The following is an 18,230-nucleotide window of genomic DNA, read 5'->3' as shown; positions in this document are numbered from 1 at the left end:
TGTGCATCATGATCGAACAAAGCACGTGGAAGTTGATCGTCACTTCATCAAAGAAAAATTAGATGATGGAAGTGTGCATTTGATATATGTTCCAACCAAAGAGCAAACGACAGATGTCCTTACCAAGGGCCTACACCGTCCAGCATTCGAAGACTTGATTGGCAAGTTGGGAATGATCAATATTTACCTCCCAACTTGAGGGGGAGTGTAGAAAATTAGAATTCAAACATGTTTCCGTTTTTATTTCCTATTAATTAGGATTGATTATGATTGATTAGGATTGATTATGATTGATTAGGATTAATTGTGATTGATTAGAATTGATTGTGATTAGGATTGTGATAGGATTGATTAGTCATCGCTTAGTCATTCTTAGCGATTCTTTCTTGTATAAATACTCACTCATGTAATTTATTCAATATCAATATACAAAAACTTCTTTTCAATATATAGCAATCCCTGAAGGATCTCTATGACCATCAACAAGATGTTGTCCTTCCCCAAGCCGGGTTTGAATGGATCAATCTGTGCTTTCAGGATTTTAAATCTATAGGGGAGTATAATTCTGTTATTCATCGAATTGTGTCCCTAATGAGTCTCTATGGCCAAAAGATCATAAAGACTGAAATGTTGGAAAAAAATATTATCTAATTGCTAGCAACCTTATATCTCTATTTTATTTTTTGTTTTAAATTTGTTTTACAAAAATCTTTAGTAAATGAGATGGCACAGGACTAAAAAGAAAATCAAGAATAAAATAGACCAAAAAATGAAAATATAAAAAAGACCAAACATAACTAAATAAAAAAGAATACAATAGACCAAGGATAAAAAAGAAAAAATAAAACTAAATATATTGGAAAGTCATAACTTTGATTTTTTTATTTTATTTTTTATCTTAATTTTTTATTCTGGTTATTTTTTTTTACATTTGGAATATTTTATTTTATTTTTAATTTTAGTCTTTTATGTTAGTGTTGTGATTTTTAATATATTTGATCTTATTTTTTCTTCTACTTTTTTTTGAATAAACCAAATGTATCTTCTACGGGAGGCAATCCTGTATGGGGCGAGTTTAGGATTAGAGCTTTAAACCCTTCCTAAAAATGGTACTAGGGAGGATCAGACACTTGCTCCCAACCCACCTACTCAACACCCATGCGCCAACGGAGCTACCATCATTTGGTTTCTTCAATTTTTGTGTGGTTATTCTATTTTCTTTTATTTTATTTCACACATTTGATTTTTTTACTATTTTTTTCTTTTAGTCTTTTATTAAGTGTTCTAAATTTTCATAATATTTCGTAAAAAGGGTAAATAGGCACATTTAGTTAATTTTCTAACAATGTTAAGGAGAGATATGGATGAAAAAATAGAGGAGTTTAAGGGATTAAAAGAAAAGCACAAAAGTGTAAGTGATTCTAACGCACTAACAATTGACCCATTGCACATGCCCCAACCATTAATTCAGAAAGCCCAAAGTCAATAAGAATTGTGGCCCACTAAATATGGCTCAATTGTTAAAAGAAGCAGTAATTTGAAATATAACAAATTACAATCAAATCCAAGTCAAAATGAAGCAACATATATGATTGCGATTTGTTTGATAAGAAAAGGAAAGCAACATATTTGACATGATTTGAGATCTAAGATTTGGGACGTATTTTGAATCATTTAATTTTAATTATTTGTTTATTTTTGGAGGTCAATTACTGTTATATTTATTTTAGGAATTTTATTATTTTTAGAATTTTAGATTTTGAATTTTGGATCAATTTGTAATTAGTCTATAAAAGGGTGCTTAAGACCCTTATTTTAGGAGTTGATTTTTTTTTATTTTCTTAATAGAAATTGAGAATCAGAGGGTTACTCTTTTATAAAAATCCCAACTTTCTGTTTAGCACTTTTCTATGCGTTTTCAACATTATTTGATAATCAGAGCTCTAGTTGTCACATAAATGACTGAACAGAACAATGACAGTCGAGGTCGAGCTCATGGACAACAGGGTCAAGGCGACGGTGGCGGTAGATGGCGTGGTAACACCCTTAACGGGTACAGCAGACTACCACACATCTACGCGCGAGACACCATAATTGTAGCTACAATGGCCGCTTCAATGAAAGACAAACTTAGGAGCTCGAACAACTGCTTTCCCTAAAACTAAAGGATGAGCCATATGAAGGAAAGGAGTTTGAAAGATCATCTCATGTAAAGGAAAAGAGCGAAAAACCATTCTAGAACCAAGAGCGACAAAGACGAAGTCAATCTGGCGATAAATCATTTTTTTGCTAATATTGCGGTGAAGATTGAGATCCCGAAATTCGAGGGCACCACTCATCTAGATGAGTTTATCGATGGGTTACGCACCGTCGAAAAGGTCTTTGACATCATAGACTTGACAGAAGACCAAAAGGTCCAGATCCATGATGAATTTGATGAAGAGCAAGATAATGAAAATCCCGTTATGGATGCTCTAGTTTATTATGAGTTCCCTATCTATGATAAGTATGATTGGGAGCAAGACGATGAGAATCCAAAGGTGGAAGAAATCTCTTGTAGTGATTTTAGTGGAAAGTCAGTTATTAGAAATTCTAATATCTCTGACAAAGAGGAAATTCTACCCAAAGATATCATGCAGAATGATCTTTTATTCAAGAAGCCTTTAGTTTGCAAGCAGTATTATGAATTTGGGGACAACATGCATAACAACCTCATGCTCCATAGAGATAAAGATTTAGCTTTTGATAGAAGTTTAATTGGAGATCGTTAGGGGCAATGGGACTTGTTGTTATATCAAATAAAATTTTCTTATGACGGATCACAAATGGGATCATTGAACCAAACTGCAGGCAATAGTCATTTTGGAATAGTTTATGGGTTTTGTCCATTTACTCCCTTAGAACTCGTACTTTTCTAGTTCCCAAGCAGTTTAATACGAATGCAAATGAACATACCAAACATATCAAAGAATTGCATTCACAAGTCTTAGCCTTAATTAGGAAATTTGGTGATATTGTACCAGAAGAGTTGCCACCTGGGTTACCACCTGAAGAAGTTGATATCAATGAAGACGAAGCAGATTTGAGGGAGAATCTTTTCCTAGTGGGAGAGGATGATGCACCCGAGCTGACTGACTTGGATTGGGTTTTTCATAGTTTAGGGTCTTTAAATAATTATTAGTTATTTATCCTTTTGTTATTTGAGCTTTTTTATATTTGAAGGCTTTTAAATAGTTATTAGTTATTTACCGTTAAGAGTTAGAGAACCCTATTGTTATTGGGTTGTTTTTGGTTAAATAAAATTAAGAAAAGAGAAAAGTATTTTCTCTCAATTCTTGTTTCGTTCTTTCTTTTTGTTTAGCCAATTGCTACTGCTTCAACATCATTTGGTATAAGAGCCCGGTTGCCTTCAACCAATGGCTGAACAAAATCGTAGATATCATCAATGGCAGAGTCATGAAGATAAGGGATGTGGATTCGTTCTTAAAGGAGACAGACAATCGCGTCAGATAGACCCACATGACATATAAAATGACGAGCTCGGAAGGCAGATCCAGGATTTAGAGCAATAACTTGAGCAAGCGTTGGACAAGAAAATCCAAGTTTTGGAGCGATTACTTGTGTGGGCGCAGAGAAAGAGAATTCAAGATTTGGAGTGATGACTCGTGTGGATATGTATGAAAATCCAAATTTTGAAGCGAGCTATTGTGGAGGCGCAAAGTATAAAAAATCAACATTTGGAGCGGTGACTTGCATGGACAAAGTTGGGCATTCAATCCGAAGAAGGAATGGAATTAGAGAACACATCTGATCATGAAGAGGAGGATGTCAATCTCTTGAGGATTCTAAATCAGTGACAGAATTGAGAAGTATGACCTAGAAATCAGTCCATTTTTCAAGATTTCAAGATGCAAATCAACATTTCTGACTTTGAAGTCTATGATCATAATCCAGTTTATGATGATTATTCGATCTATGACGATAATCCAATTTATGATGATTATCCAATTTACGATAATTATCCGATTTATGATGATTTTTCGATTTATGATGATTATTTAGTTTCTGATAAATCTAATGGGAAATTAGATGATGGAGATTTAATCGAGTAAGAATTGTCATTTCAGCTTCTACCTATGTTGTAGGAGAATTTTAATCTCATGTTATAGATACATCAAGTGTGGGACCCTCCTATTTAAAAAAACAAAAAACAAAAAAATGAGTGACACACATTTTTATGGTGTGTGTAGGAGGGTTTATTTTCTCATGCAACATGAGAAAAACAAATCCATTTATTTATTTATGTTTAGAGATTAATTATTATTATATTTATTTTAGGAAGTTTTATTATTTTTAGAATATTAGATTTTGAATTTTGGATCAATTTGTAATTAGTCTTTAAAAGAATACTTCAGACCCTTATTTTAGGAGTTGAATTTTGTTATTTTATTAATAGAAATTAAAAACTAGAGAGTTACTCTTTTATAAAAATCCAAACTTTCTGTTTAGCCACTTTTATGCGTTTTCGACATCATATTCAAAATAATACCAAAGAAGAATTTTTTTAACTTTTTCCAAACATAACCCCTTATTTTATTCCTGGATGATAAATAAGATTTCCAAAATACAATTGAATTAAAAATTAAAATTTTAACGCAATTATATATTCAATAAATAAATAAGAAGTATCCATTTCTCCGATATGGGAATAATAATTGTGCTTTTTTTTTTTTTTTTTTTCTGTATCTGTCTGAGTAGGAGTTAATGGAAGAGAAAGAGACTCAGTGTATTTGAAATTTAAAAATTTGCATTTGGCTGTATTACTCTTTCCACATAGGATTATTGGTTCCAACAACAAAGATTGTTCATTATTACTTCTTTAAAAAGTCGGTATCAGAAACAAGGAAGAAGAAGAGAAGACGATGCATTCATAGCCATAATAATAATGTTTTGTTTCATTTTCAAATCTCAACCTTCATTTCACACTCTCTTTGTGAAAAAGAAAAGGGAAAAAAAAGAAAGAACTGATTTTGATTTGTGATTTCTCCAAAGCCCCAAGATTTATATTGAACTCGTGACTTTCTCTCTCACATTTCTCATGGTAAACCAAAATGGACTTACATTGACTTCACCCTTAGATCTCTCTTTATTTATTGCATGACGCAATCTCTCATCTTTTTAAAACATTTTCAGAGATCATTTGTATTGTCACTCACTTCATTGCTTGCTGTTACAAAGGTTGAATTTTTATTTTTATTTTCGTTGTTTTTTATTTTTCAGCTCTCAGTTTCTGAGATTGTTCCTTCTCTTTTTCCCTTTTTGAGTGTGATTTAGTGCATTTTGTGGTTAATGCAGAGGTGGGTCTGTGCCTAGTAAAACTGAAGTACCTGCAAATGGGGTGTTTGGTTCTTTAAAGTTTCTGACTTTTTCCAATCTTGTGCTTCATAGTTTGATGTTTGTAGCATTTTGGTTCCTGGGTCTGTGTTTATCTTTGCCCTTTATCGTTTTTGTCTGTATTTGAAAAATTTGACAAATGGGTTTTCTTCCTAATCCTAGGCGTTATTATCTATGCATTCCTAACCTTATTTTTGTTTTTCTTTCTTTTTGGTTTGTTGATGTATTGGTTTTTCTTCCTGCAATTCAAGAACTGGATTCATGACTGCTAAGGTTTTATGTTTGAAAAGGATTTTTTTCTTCTTCTTCTTCCAGTTTTCAAGAACAATCGCACTTCTTCTCTACTTTTCTTTTAAAGCTTGGGTGTTTACATATCAGCAAAGCTCAATTGATTGCTATACTGTTTTCTTTAAAAAAAATAAAAATAAAATTGTGTTCTTTTGACTTATCTTTGGATCTTTGTTATGCAGTAGAAGAACTTGAAGGGCAAAGGAGAGCAAAATTTGTGGATTCGAGGTAGACTAATTTAAGATAATTTGTAAGTAAAATGACCATTGATATGCCCCAATCCATAGCCCAAAATGTTAGGGCAAGCAGATCTTCCTTTAGCTCTAGCAATGCCAATGAGGATACCCCTGTACGCAACTATGCTTCTGTTAGCAATGATGATGACTATGACAGTGATAGCACCAATTTTGCACCACCGTGAGTATCCTCCTTTCTTTTGTAGATATATTGGACCTTTTAAAATGATGATCTATTTTGTAGTGTTAAAAAAACTTTATATGCTAAAATCTAGTATATGTATCTACAGAATTGTAGGATATTAGAATCTCATTGACGTTTCTTCTCTGGTAGATTGTAAAATGTATTTGTTGCAAGAAATAAGCATAATTATAATCACTGAAAAATTGAACTTATTAAACTATAAATTTTATTTTCTTTCTTTAGTATAGTTCTACAACATTCAAATAACCCTTATAACTCACACATGCTTCAAACTTTATATCCACTCTTGGAAGTTGCACCTAGGGGTGTAAATGGGCCGGACGCCTATTAGGTGCCTACAACTTGACCTGACCCATTTTAAAAATAGTACAGGTTTGAACTCATTAAAAGGTCTCTTTAGAAATCAGGTCACAAGTCTATTTTAAAAGGCATGGGCTCTAGGCCTGACCTGTATTTTTCAATAAAAATAATATTTTATTATTTATTAGTTTTTCTAACCATTCTCTAATGAATTTGGTTATTACTTTTTGTTGAGTGGGATTATGTAATACATGAGTGAATGAGTGAATATGTTTCGTTGTTTTGAAATTTAATTAAGTCTTCTGCATTCTAGGCATTATTTTGTTTTTGATTTCCCACAACGTAATTAAATTGTTAATATTTTGGGTTGTGGTTCCATCAACTTAAACATACAAAAAAAAAAAAAAACGAAGTAATTATTACCTATAATTTACAGAGTGCAATGTGCCATTTTTGAAAGCGTGATAGGCTTAATAGACCATGCTGAGCTTTGTATTTTTTAGAAACAAATCAGGCAAAGCCTATAATTTAGCTTGCATCAGGCTATTAAGCCAAGCCAGACTTGAAATATTTTACGCAAGCCTAGCCTTTTTAGATTAAATCTTGGCTTGGGCTGCTCATTTACACCCCTTGCACCTCTAGGCAACCATTTATAAACTTTCATCTTAAAACATTATTCTTGAATTCTGTTCTTGTTGACCATGATCAACCTTACTCTTTGCAACATGATTTTTCCCCCTTTCCCCTTGAACTGTGGGGCTAGTTTCATGACAAGCGAGACTGAATTTTCTGTTTGCTCATGTGCAACATTCTCTCGTTTGTAACTTGGTATTTGATTTGTTAGTTGCAGCACGCCAGTGGCTGTTCCAGCAGAACTCGCTGGAGCTGTACCCTTGATTGACAGATTCCAAGTAAGAAAAATTATATCTTAAAATCTAGATATAAATATATTTTGTTCAAATAATATTGTTTCTCGTTTAGTTTTGTGTCTTAATGATTTGTCTGACTAATTACCTGAATCAATGGTGGTTTTTAGTTTCTTGCTTTATGTGCATGAACATTTGATGTCACTAAGATTCTGATAATGTTGTTTGTCAAAGGTGGATGGATTTTTAAAATTAATGCAGAAACAAATTCAATCTGCTGGGAAACGTGGGCTATTTTCTAAAAGATCTATAGGTACCCAAGTTCGAGAAAAATTTACATTTGAGGACATGATGTGTTTTCAAAAGGTAATCAAATCAAATATCAGTTTTTTCAAAATGTGTGTTGTTAAAATTCTTTTTAATGTATGAAGATCTAACTCAGAAATTCCTGTAGGATCCAATTCCAACCTCATTGCTTAAGATTAATGGTGATTTAGTAAGTCGGGCAACAAAATTATTCCAGATAATTTTGAAATATATGGGAGTTGATTCCTCTGATCGTGTAACTCCAATAAGCTTAGACGAACGAGTTGAGCTTGTAGGGAAACTATACAAGCAAAGTTTGAAACGTTCAGAACTCCGAGATGAACTTTTTGTTCAGATATCAAAACAAACAAGAAATAACCCTGAGAGGTATGCAACTTTTAGATTTGGTTTCGAGCGTCATGCTTCATCTTTTCTTGGCCTTTAATCATTGAAGATATGTCTGCTGTGGTTTTTGTACTAATGAATAAATATCTGTCTTGTCTCAAAAATAGGCAATACTTGATTAAAGCATGGGAGCTCATGTATTTATGTGCATCCTCCATGCCTTCAAGTAAAGAAATTGGGGGTTATCTATCGGAATATGTTCATAACATAGCACATGGTGTGACTACTGATCCTGAGATCCAAGCCCTTGCATTAAGTACATTAAATGTATTGAAGCGTTCTGTCAAGGCTGGTCCCAGACATATAATACCTGGGCGTGAGGAGATTGAAGCTCTGTTGACGGGGAGAAAGCTTACAACTATAGTGTTCTTCCTAGATGAAACATTTGAAGAAATTACATATGACATGTCAACTACAGTTGCTGATGCTGTTGAGGTACTTTGAAAGCCTTATATGCTTCTATTTGCAATTGCTTGCATATCTAACTGATGTAAATATGTAGGAAATATTATGGAAGATTGAAAATTCCAGTAGGTGAAATGTGAATGACTTGAACAAAAGTAATTTGGAGAGGTTAAAAAAATTTGGTCTCTTGACAGAATCTACTCAATCTAAATAAAGAAATTCAAATGCATCCAATTTTATATACTTTTGGATTAAGGCTTTTAGTTGCATATGACAATCTTTTTATGTCGTCTAAGTGATTAAGTTGCTAAAGGTTTTTAGCATGGCCCTAAAGATGGAAGTTTACTAATCTTTTGGGGTAAGTGGGTCATGCCAATTCATGACCTACTGCATTTGCAGTGATTAAGATGTTATCTCTACCTTTTAAGGCAATAGTAGTCAAACAGAAACTTTAAACAGTTGGTGTTAACTAGGTGCCTTGCGTCAACTGAGTTGGAAAATGTGCTTTATTTTCCTGGATTATATATGTACACCAAGAGGGTGAGCTTGGAGTGGTAAAGTTGCTCCTTGGTGACCGAGAGGTCACGCGTTTGAATCCAGGAAATATTCTCTTTGCAAAAATGCAAGGGTAAGACCATATATAAGAATTTCCCTCACCCCTTCCCTCGCAAGTTGAGGCTTTATGAAGAGTGATTTTTATATAGTTCATACACTATTATAGTTTATTTATAAATGGGGAAGGATCCGTTTACAAACTTTTTTGAATTTTTTTTACAAATTACACTATGTTCTCCCGGGAGAACATAGTGTAACTAGTGTTCTCCCGGGGGAACATAGTGTAGTTTGTAAGAGTTTGTAAACAAAAAAGTTTGTAAATATAACCTGTCCCTTTATAAATATATGATTTGACTATTTAATTTTGTGGCTAATTGGAGGAAGGGTGTTGCTTGGTGAAATCTGCTTCAGATTTGTAAAGAATCTTGAGATACACCACCCCAAAAGCTACCTCAAAGGGTGGGAGTGCCCAAGACCTTATAAACTCCACATTAGTTGCACATACAACCAATGTGGGACTATATATCTCAACACGCCTCCTCACACGAGAGCCCATTGGGCTTGAAGAGTGGATAATGCAACAGGCCCATCCTACCTGTGCTAAGAAATTCCACGAGAGAAAGTGGGGGGCGGCGAGACTCTGATACCATGTAAAGAATCTTGAGATACACCACCCCAAAAGCTAGCTCAAAGGGTGGGAGTGCCCAAGACCTTATAAACTCCACATTAGTTGCACATACAACCAATGTGGGACTATATATCGCAACAAGATTCTATCAATAAGAAGAAATTTTTGTTATCAGCACTATCCATTTAATTATAATTCCTCCTTAATGTTCTTTTCATGGATATGCACTGCTTGTCCGCATCACCCTACTTCTCTGTTGTCTTATACATAAGCAGTTTTAACTTTTCAAAACATAATAAAATTGCTTATTATCTGTATTCTTGTTTCTTTAACTTGATGTGTCCTTATTAGCATTACGTATTTAATAGCTGCTAGATTGTGGCATTCTGTTCTTCAAAATGTTGTTTGATGAACAACATATTTTGTTAATTTTATTTATTGCTTGAAAGGATGCTATATTGTATTAGTTTCTTTGTTTCTGTTTGAAAATCTTGATACCCCCAATCACTTGTGTTTAATCTATTAAGTTTATATGCTTTTATTTCTTACTCAACTTCATATTTGCTCCAGGAACTTGCAGGGCTCATTAAACTGTCAACATACTCTAGCTTTAGTCTGTTTGAATGTCATAAAGTTGTTACTGGCTCCAGATCACCTGATCCTGGGAATGGCATGTTTTTCCCCTCTCCTTGATTGTTATAATATAATCTAGCTAAAATTAATAGTCTAACGGCTCCTTTTATTGTTACTCAGAGGAGTACTTTGGGTTAGATGATAACAAATATATTGGGGATCTCCTGGCTGAATTTAAAGCAGCAAAGGATCGAAGTAAGGGAGAAATCTTGCATTGTAAACTGATTTTCAAGAAAAAGTTATTTCGCGAGTCAGATGAAGCTGTGACAGATCCAATGTTTGTGATATTGTCCTATGTACAAGTATGTCTTTTCATTATGAAGCTTTAAAAAGGATTAAAAGCCTATCTAGTTTATGTATGAAGCTGCAATTTCCTTCAAGTTATAAATTTATTGATGCTGGATGTGTTGTTGTAGTTGCAAATGTCCTATGTACAAGTATTCCTTTTCATTTTGAAATCTTACGAATGATTAGAAGAATATCTAGTTTATGTATGAAGCTGCAATTTCCTTCAAGTTATAAATTTATTGATGCTGGATGTGTTGTTGTAGTTGCAAATGTCCTATGTACAAGTATTCCTTTTCATTTTGAAATCTTACGAATGATTAGAAGCATATCTAGTTTATGTATGAAGCCATAATTACCTACAAATTATAAATTTATTGATGCTGGATGGGTTGTTGTAGTTGCAAATGTCCGACGTACAAGTATACCTTTTCATTTTGAAATCTTGCTAATGATTAAAAGCATATCTAGTTTATGTATGAAGCTGCAATTACCTTTAAGTTATAGAGTTGTTGATGCAGCTGGATGTGTTGTTACAGTTGCAGCATGATTATATTTTGGGTAATTACCCTATTGGAAGGGATGATGCTGCTCAGCTTTGTGCGTTACAAATCTTGGCTGAGATTGGATTTGTTAGCACACCTGAATCGTGCACGTAAGTGATTTTCAATGTTCATTTTTTGCTGCTAAATATCTTGTAATACTGTTTAATGTCATTTAAATTTGCGCTATTGAGTGAACTTGTCAATTTCTGTTTCCTATACTCTGATTTCAACTGACCGAAATTCTGTATTTTTCAGTAACTGGAATTTACTTCTAGAGCAATTCCTGCCTAGACAAGTTTCAATGACACGAGGGAAACGGGAATGGGAGTTTGACATACTTTCTCGTTATCAGTCATTGGTATGGGAAGTCCATCTGCTTTATTCGTCTTTAGTCTTCAATTAGTGGAATAGGGGTAAGGTTGTTCCTTCGTGACTGGAAGGTCATGTGTTCGATATTGGGAAACAGCCTCTTTTGCAAAAATGTAAGGGTAGGGCTGCGTTCAATCGACCGTTATCCCTACCCTCGCAAAGTCGGAGAGCTTTGTGCATTGGGGTTTGCCCTTTCAAACTTCAATTAGTGATAACTATGAGAAATTTAATTTTTTCAGCTTGTGTTGTCAATTTTCAAGCCTTTCATTGTGCATGTAACTTCAGTCATTTTTTACTTTTGTGTTAGTTTTAAATGTATAAATATGGAAGTTGATATTTGCTTCTAGCATACACATTATAATTGATGAAATATACTGCTGAATTTTTTTTCTCACTCCTGATATAAGATTTTATTCCCTTTTAATAGGAGCATTTGACAAAAGATGATGCAAGACAACAATTTCTGCGTATATTGAGAGCACTTCCTTATGGGAATTCTGTTTTCTTCAATGTTCGCAAGATTGATGACCCTATTGGGCTCCTACCTGGACGAATAATGTTGGGAATTAATAAAAGAGGGGTATGACTAAAAAAGGAAAAAAATGGTTAAATATGATTTACAAATTTAAATATTAAAAATGAATTGTGCTATTAATTGTATGCTTTTTCTTGATCAATTGTCCATAGATTCATTTTTTCCGTCCAGTTCCTAAGGAATATTTGCACTCAGCTGAGTTGAGAGACATAATGCAATTTGGAAGCAGCAATACTGCAGTATTTTTTAAAATGCGAGTTGCAGGAGTTCTTCACATATTCCAGTTTGAAACCAAGCAGGTAAAATACCTTTGTTGATATTGCATAAGCCGTTATCACTTTGGAATTATTTTGCCTCACTGTCATTTTATCACTTTGTTGTAGGGAGAAGAAATTTGTGTAGCTCTTCAGACACATATAAACGATGTTATGCTGCGCCGCTATTCGAAAGCACGATCTGTGGCTACTGGTTCTTTGAATGAAGATACTTCTAGTAATTTTAAGCCTCCTAATTTGGAATTATATGAGAAGCGTGTAAAAGATTTATCAAAACTTGCTGAAGAATCTCAAAGAAATGCTGATCAAGTAAAGTCTAAGCTTCTATTGTATAATATAGTATGTTATGCAGGTCGTACAACAAAAACCAAACTGAACTATTAGACCTCGAGGACATTTTCTATGGCTTGCTGCATAGTAAATGGAACCTTTAAGACTTATTTGCTTCTTTTTTACCAGTCATAGTTGAGTTTTGGTATTAGTTGTCTTTGGCTAGAATAAGGAGACTTGTTCTTGCCTAAAGTTATCAATAATACATATGGAAGAATTTTATGTCCATATCATATAGGATGTCTAATGCATATTTTTCAGTAAATAATAAATAGTTATTATATTTTAAATTATCTTGAATAGGTGCTTGAAGAATTGCGTGAGAAGCAAAAACAAGAAGAGAAAATGCAAGAAGAATTGGAGGGCTTGAAAGAATCCTTAAAAACTGATAAGCAAAATCTTGAGGCTGTTACAAGTGAGCGGGATAGGCTTAGATCATTATGCAATGAAAAAGATAAGGCACTACAGGTAAAGATCTTGACTTCATTGAATGAATCTTTTTTTTATCTTTTTGTTGTTGACCTGTCTTCATTGATGCAATCGAACAGGTTACAATTCTAGAGAAAAGGAACATGGAAGCAAGGGTGGCCAAGTTGAATAATCTAGTGATTGAGAACACTTCCAAAAAGGATCTTGTTGGAGCAGCTAATAACAGAGTCAGATTCTCTATGAAACTGTTATTCATGCATTCTATATCACCTTTCTGAATAATCTTGCCAATTTTACTTTCGATGTATAAACTGTGGATTTTGGATGTATCCAACAGATGCTACCAAAGCTTGAAGATGAGCTAAAACTTTGTAAAGATGAGCTGCTTGCAGCTGAAGAAACTATTAGAAGGTTGTCAAGTGAAAAATTGATTTTGGAACAGAAGCTAATTGCGCATGAGAAAAGGAATGCTGAAGAGGTAACATAGAAGATTGGAAATCAGTATTTAAAATTAAGAAACCTTAAATTTAAGATGATTTTGGTTGTTGTAGTGCAGATTAGTTCTCTTCAACGGAAACTCGAGCAAGAATGCAAAACTGGGAAATCTGAAGTTTATGACCTTGAAAGGAAGCTAGAAGGATGTATACAAGAATTAGTGGCTGCTAAGTCTGCTATTTCAGTAAAGGATTCTGAGTTGGCTGCGTTGCAGAATGAATTGAAGGAACTAGAAGAATTGAGAGAAATGAAAGAGGTTTTGAGACTCTTATTTTATTTGTTTAACTGCTCCAAGTGTATAGTATAAAATAAAGGTTTCACTATGCTATTTTTTTTAACTTTATTTTGTGTTAATCTAAAAAAATAATTACATGTTTTATTATTTAGGACATTGATAGAAAGAATGAACAAACAGCTGCCATACTGAAGATGCAAGGAGCTCAACTAGCTGAAATGGAAGTGCTATATAAGGAAGAGCAGGTTCTAAGGAAGCGTTATTTTAATACAATAGAAGGTGGGTGACTAACTATTTATTTTGGAATTAAGTCTATGTGAATTTGTTGATATACAGACATAACTGACGTATACTCAACCTTGGGACTTGGTTTAATTTCAGATATGAAAGGCAAGATCAGAGTTTATTGTCGACTAAGACCTCTTAGTGAAAAAGAGATTGCTGAGAAAGAAAGAGAAGCTCTTACTACAGTAGATGAGTTTACAGTTGAATATCTATGGAAAGATGATAAACCAAAGCAGCACATATATGATCGCGTTTTTGATGGTGATGCAACTCAAGAAACCGTATTTGAGGATACAAGGGTAAGTCTTAGCGTAACAACTTAAAGATCATAGTTATTTCTTGCTTAAGGGAACATATATAACATTTTCTTAAACTCATTATTAATTTCTTTTTTATTCACAATGCAGTATTTGGTGCAATCTGCGGTAGATGGTTATAATGTCTGCATATTTGCTTATGGTCAAACTGGCTCTGGAAAGACATTTACAATCTATGGATATGAAAACAACCCTGGAATTACCCCGCGTGCTACTGCAGAACTTTTTAGAATTTTGAAGAGAGATAATAACAAGTATTCTTTTTCATTGAAGGTAACATTTCTTAAATGGAGATGAATTAGACCACAGTTCTCTTTTTGCTGGTGAAAATTGTCATTGATGTCATTACATCTAGCGAATGTACATATAAATATTCTGTGCTGGTAAATGATTAACAAACTTAAATGCACTGTCCATAACACCTCATTGGATAAAAAAATGACAGCGCATAAAAAATAATCATTGGATTCCAGTGTAAAGTTCTTTTACAGTGACAGCGCTTCAAAATTATACTCATGATAAAATAAATTTTTCAGTTTTTTATGTAATATTGAGTGAAGTTCTCCACAACAAATGATTGGAGTTCTGCAAAACTCAGTGCTTCTTGTCTTATGTAGACATCTCTTGTATCCATGATGCAGGCATACATGGTGGAGTTATATCAAGATACCCTTATAGATCTTCTGTTACCTAAGAATGCAAAGCATTTAAAATTGGATATCAAGAAGGATCCGGCGGTAATTATCTCAATGTTCTCATTGCAAATTTCCATTTGTAAATATTTTGTTAATTGAATGCAAAGCATTTAAAATTCGTTATCAAGAGGGATTTAAAGGTGCTTATCTATATGCTTGTAATTTTGATTTCTCAGTTAGAAAATTCACTGACCTGTTTGGTTGTGTTTAACATTTTTCAATTTCTACTTAACCATGCTTTCTAGCAATTTTTGAGGTAGAGTGCTTTTGTAACCTTTTGGAAACATTTCTAGATAAGTTATGAAAATTATGGAACTTGTGAAATCTGTCCAAAATTGTGGAATTCCAAGAATTCTATACCATGGATTGCTCTCAACCATAATCATAATGATTTTATTTTTTTTATTCTTTGATGTTAGGGAATGGTTGTTGTGGAAAATGTAACAGTTGTGCCAATTTCTACAATAGAAGAATTAAATAGCATAATACAAAGAGGATCTGAACGGAGGCATATATCAGGAACCCAAATGAATGAAGAAAGTTCAAGATCTCATCTTATTCTATCAATTGTAATTGAAAGCACTGACCTTCAAAGTCAATCAGTTGCAAGGGGAAAGGTATTCTTTACTCTCTTTTTTCCCCCTTTGAACAACAGTGATATAGTGTTGTTTAAGACATTTTAAAATATATGCCAGCATAAATATTTCTTTATTGTTAAGCAACCGTGTGGAAATATTGATTGTTTCTTGAGCCCAAAGCATTGTGAATGTTTACTTATTTTATGTTGGATTAACATACAGCTGAGTTTTGTGGATCTAGCTGGTTCAGAAAGAGTGAAAAAGTCAGGTTCTACAGGTAGTCAACTTAAGGAAGCCCAAAGTATCAATAAGTCATTATCAGCACTTGGAGATGTTATTAGTGCTTTGTCTTCTGGTGGTCAACACACACCTTACAGGAATCACAAGTTAACTATGTTGATGAGTGATTCTCTTGGTGGTAATGCCAAAACTCTCATGTTTGTGAATGTTTCTCCAGCAGAATCAAGCTTGGATGAGACACATAACTCTCTCATGTATGTTCTTTGTTCTTCCTTATGTTGATTTTCTTATGTTATTATTATTAACTTCAAAAGAGGCGAGCTTTGGAGCAGCCATAAGGTGCTCCTTATGACCGGAAGGTCATGGGCTCAAGTATAGAAAACAATCTCTTTGCAAAAATGTTATTAGTGCTCCTTATCCAAGGTCATGCTTTGGATGAGATTGCGTGCAAATGCAATCGACTTTCATCCTTACTCTCGTAAGTCAGAGAGCTTTGTGTACTAGGAGTTTACTCTATTATTATTAACTAGAAAAAGGTCAACCTTAATATATTTTAGTAGTTTGATTAAGCTAATATTCTCTCATGTTCTAAGAGTATTCCATTCTGCTTTTTGGTTATTTATTTTAGGTATGCATCACGAGTGAGATCCATTGTGAATGACCCAAGCAAAAATGTGGATTCAAAAGAGATAGCAAGACTGAAGAAATCGGTTGCCTATTGGAAAGGGCAAGCTGGTAGAAGACTTGAGGATGAATTTTTGGAAGAAATTCAAGAAGATCGACCAAATAAAGAGAGGGTGGATAATCGTAGTAGCTTAGGTAAGTAGGAGCTCACAAACAGCCACCACTACACTGTATTGGCATATGCTCTATTTTCTTTTTGGAATGTTCTATCAGTTTCCGTGATCAAACAGGTTGGATAGATTGTGTTATTTTAGATGGATCTAGGTTGTATAGTTGAATTTTATGTATATATTAATTTTTTTTTTTTTTGAAAAAAAGAGGTAATTTGTTTTTTATTATATAGAGGTGAAATGATTATGGTTTTTATTTTAATTTTTAAAAAACTAAGATGAAACTATATTTGTATTTATCATGCTCCAACTTAGATTGCAACTAGGTTCATTTTATGTATATATTATAAATCCTTTTGACTCTTGTACATGTAAATACGTACATTATTCTAGCTAATTTTTTCTTACCTTATGTGAGTATTTACAAAAGATTAACAAGACTTGTGAGTTTTTTTTTTTTTTTTTTTTTTTTTGAGATATTTCAATTGGTTTATAGTTTCGCGATCAGTCTGATTCGGCGTGGGTTCCGGGATTAAAGCTTTAAGTCCCTCCTAAAGATGGTACTGGGAAGAATCGAACACATGCTTTTATCTTATTTGCTTAGTTTTTTAGCGTATTTAAATTCCAGACCAAACAGTAATACAAAAAAAAAATTCCAGACCAAACACGTGAGTTTCTAAATGGGAATTGCTTTGCCTGTAGTTTACGTTTCATTTTTTTTTACGGTTGATTGTGAGAAGACAATTAGGGAGATGGGCTTCATCTATATCACATTTTCTTCCTGAGCGAGAATCATTGATCATTAGGGAAACAAAAGCCTGGTAACATTCTAACTAAAGCCCATTCTGGTCCTATGGTTTGCCAAAGCATGTGTTTAGAGCTTAAAATGTGTTATATGTAATGGTAAAGTGTGTGTTGAGAGTATACAAATCTAGACAATCCTATCACTACCTATACAGCCAAGGAAAAATAGAGATGCACAGAAGGGTTTGTGTTCACAACCTTGCTTTTTATCTGAACAAATCTCACATTGAGCATTCATTAGAACAAACAAATTGAGTTGTTGGTAAAAGTTGTTCCTAGCTTAAATTTTGCATATGTGATGAGAAGCCCACATCAAGTGAGCACCAACAAATAAAAGATGCTAATAAAATAAGCTAGTTTATCTGATGATATCGTAAGTCTCAATTTTTTTATACAAAATATTGAATTCTAACTTTACCGGCTCTATTAATTCCTTGTTAACAAATAAGGTATTTTTTGTGAACTGTGTGCGAGACAATCTCATTTTAGTAATTTTTTTTTTAATATCTTTTTAAAAAGGTAGAACACATTGAATTGTGTATATAAAACACACATAAGATTATTTATTATTCTAAAAATCTAAGCAACTCTTGATGAATTGAAATGAATCAATCTAAGATTTTTTTGAAATAGAAAAATTCAATTGAATATATATACTAATAATTTGTGCCCAACAGGATTTGAACCATTAGTCAACGGTTTTTTTTTTTTAACTTTTCTTTTAACGAAATTAAATAAAAAAACTCAAAAAAAAGGAATCATATAGAATATATTCTATAAAATCTACTCTATAATATA

General features: G+C 33.2%; 1 protein-coding gene across 2 annotated transcripts; it reads left to right on the top strand.

The window, feature by feature from the left end:
• The first annotated feature begins 5,113 nt into the window (after positions 1–5,113).
• On the top strand, positions 5,114–16,788 carry LOC133299664 (kinesin-like protein KIN-14E). 2 transcript variants are annotated; one of them, XM_061499146.1, is made up of 24 exons: positions 5,114–5,238; positions 5,865–6,099; positions 7,274–7,334; positions 7,524–7,655; positions 7,744–7,982; positions 8,108–8,435; positions 10,159–10,258; positions 10,342–10,523; positions 11,046–11,161; positions 11,307–11,409; positions 11,848–12,000; positions 12,108–12,254; positions 12,339–12,539; positions 12,864–13,028; positions 13,109–13,216; positions 13,327–13,467; positions 13,546–13,740; positions 13,872–13,998; positions 14,101–14,303; positions 14,412–14,594; positions 14,963–15,058; positions 15,436–15,633; positions 15,817–16,088; positions 16,463–16,788. In XM_061499146.1, exons 2-24 carry the CDS (start codon positions 5,942–5,944, stop codon positions 16,659–16,661), a joined length of 3,807 nt encoding a protein of 1,268 aa, XP_061355130.1. In that variant the 5' UTR covers positions 5,114–5,238; positions 5,865–5,941; the 3' UTR covers positions 16,662–16,788. The 2 variants fall into 2 exon arrangements, with proteins under 2 accessions (XP_061355130.1, XP_061355131.1); XM_061499147.1 differs by having other exon boundaries at positions 7,268–7,334.
• Positions 16,789–18,230: the final 1,442 nt, after the last annotated feature.

This window comes from Gastrolobium bilobum, unplaced genomic scaffold (assembly GCF_033153095.1).
Source record: "Gastrolobium bilobum isolate Gb01-03AN ecotype WA unplaced genomic scaffold, APGP_CSIRO_Gbil_v1 utg8376, whole genome shotgun sequence".
In the NCBI taxonomy this organism is placed as follows: Eukaryota; Viridiplantae; Streptophyta; class Magnoliopsida; order Fabales; family Fabaceae; genus Gastrolobium; species Gastrolobium bilobum.
This window is presented reverse-complemented; position numbering and strand designations above follow the sequence as displayed.

Bases quoted from the DNA above. Each gene is read 5' to 3' on its own strand.
- LOC133299664 (XM_061499147.1), top strand. From the start codon at position 5,942: ATGACCATTGATATGCCCCAATCCATAGCCCAAAATGTTAGGGCAAGC. The intron at 10,259-10,341 runs GCATGTTTTTCC...ATTGTTACTCAG, and splicing joins ATCACCTGATCCTGGGAATG to AGGAGTACTTTGGGTTAGAT. The intron at 12,540-12,863 runs GTAAAGTCTAAG...TATCTTGAATAG, and splicing joins CTCAAAGAAATGCTGATCAA to GTGCTTGAAGAATTGCGTGA.